The sequence below is a fragment of the Antrostomus carolinensis genome, unplaced genomic scaffold (genome assembly GCF_000700745.2).
Source record: "Antrostomus carolinensis isolate BGI_N321 unplaced genomic scaffold, ASM70074v2 scaffold20430, whole genome shotgun sequence".
In the NCBI taxonomy this organism is placed as follows: Eukaryota; Metazoa; Chordata; class Aves; order Caprimulgiformes; family Caprimulgidae; genus Antrostomus; species Antrostomus carolinensis.
Genome location: NW_010287963.1, coordinates 23134 through 24685, shown reverse-complemented (window position 1 = coordinate 24685; position 1552 = coordinate 23134). Strand labels below are relative to the sequence as shown.

At 46.3% G+C, this 1552-nt stretch overlaps 1 protein-coding gene across 1 annotated transcript in view; it reads left to right on the top strand.

Annotated features, from left to right (window-relative positions):
- Nucleotides 1–873: 873 nt before the first annotated feature.
- Nucleotides 874–1552, top strand: part of ACO2 (aconitase 2) — a gene marked incomplete at its 5' end in the record, with an annotated part of 15925 nt that continues 15246 nt past the window's right edge. The window contains one exon of the mRNA XM_010165085.1: nt 874–1062. Within this exon, the coding sequence (XP_010163387.1) occupies nt 874–1062 (189 nt within the window). The remainder of the gene's footprint in view (nt 1063–1552) is intronic.

Below are 1552 nucleotides of genomic sequence, written 5' to 3'. Positions count from 1 at the left end.
TGGGCACTGACCTGTGTCTTTCAGATCAGGTGCTGCCTTGCCATAGCCTGCCCTTCTCCCATGTTCCAGGGAACTGTTTCACTGTGGAGCCTGCCAGGTGAAATTTGGGCTTTTTTCCATGGCATCTTCTGCTGCATTTAGCTCACAGTATAGTTCATCTGTCTTGCTGTTAACTCACCTGTAGGGCAAGTGCAAGGCTTTTCTTAGGGGAAAGGTGAGGATGCCTTTGAGAGATTGAAGATAAACAGCACGTGGATCTGCGCAGCCATGTTAGTGAAGCTGATGTGTTTGTTCCACATCTTGCCTCTGTCCTGCTCTGTGTCACATCAAAACCGCTGTACCTGGCACTGAAAAGCAGCTCACCTTATGGGGAAATATAATAAGCTTTGTAACAGCATGCAGGGACCCTGCGTGGGGAACTTAACTGTGTGATGGTGGAACAGATGGGTGTCTACTCAGTGCCATGCTGTGTCACCTGCCAGCCCTTCAATATAAACTCAAAACCAGTGAACAAATACAAACCCAGGGTTAGTTTGCTCTGGAAAGTGCAGGGGTTCTTTTCCACCGTGGGTGTAATATGTCAGGAGTATAGCAAACTGGTGTTTGCTTAAGAATTATTTCAGGATTGTCTGAAAGCAAATATCTCACTGAAAGTGTAAGGCATGTGGTACTATAAATAGAAATGTAAAATAATTTGGTAAATGCTACCCATTCTGGGTAACCTGGTGTCTCACAGTTTAATGTAATTCGCAGTATTGTAGGATCAAATGTTCATCAGGTGCCTGTAAAAGCCTTTGCAATGTTTCTATTCCTCAGCCTGTAAAATCACAGCAATAACAACTGAAAAACAATTGGTTTGTTGATATGTTACAGGAATTCACTCTGCAAGGTTCCAGTGCTCATCCTCTCCTTTTTCCAGCAGGCCTTGAATAGTGGGATACGACGCTACCATGTTGCTCCTGTCCTGTGCCAGCGGGCCAAGGTGGCCATGAGCCACTTTGAGCCTAACGAACACATAAATTATGAAAAGCTGGAGAAGAACATCAACATTGTCCGTAAGAGGTAAGAGGGGAGGGGGCAGTGTGCAGAATTCAGCTCTGCAGTGACAAGAGGAGGAAAAAGATGTCTTGTGGCCCTGGCATAGGGAATATTTGCCAGGGATTGCAGCCCCGGGCGATTGCAGTCACAAATATAGTGAAACACGAGTTGTAGTGTCCCCAGGTATAGTGGTGGAGTGCTGTGGGAAGGGTTGAATGTTATGATGAAGCACTGTGACATGCAGAGAACCAGGCCAGTGCAGAGGAGGTGCCAGGAAGGGCTCTGTCCTCTTTGTTTAATTCCTTTTTTGATGAGCCTTCGTATTGGCCCTTGCTCCTTCTCGGGAAGCAGTGCGTGGGCAGGGGTCATTATAGGCTAATGCTCCTTTGCACTGTTTGGACAGTGAATGTTCTTCTGTGTTACACTGTAGGCACTGGGCATGGAAAGGAGGGCTAGGAATTCGAAGCATATGTAAACATAGTGACCTTAATCTCTACTGATAGAGATTGTGTGC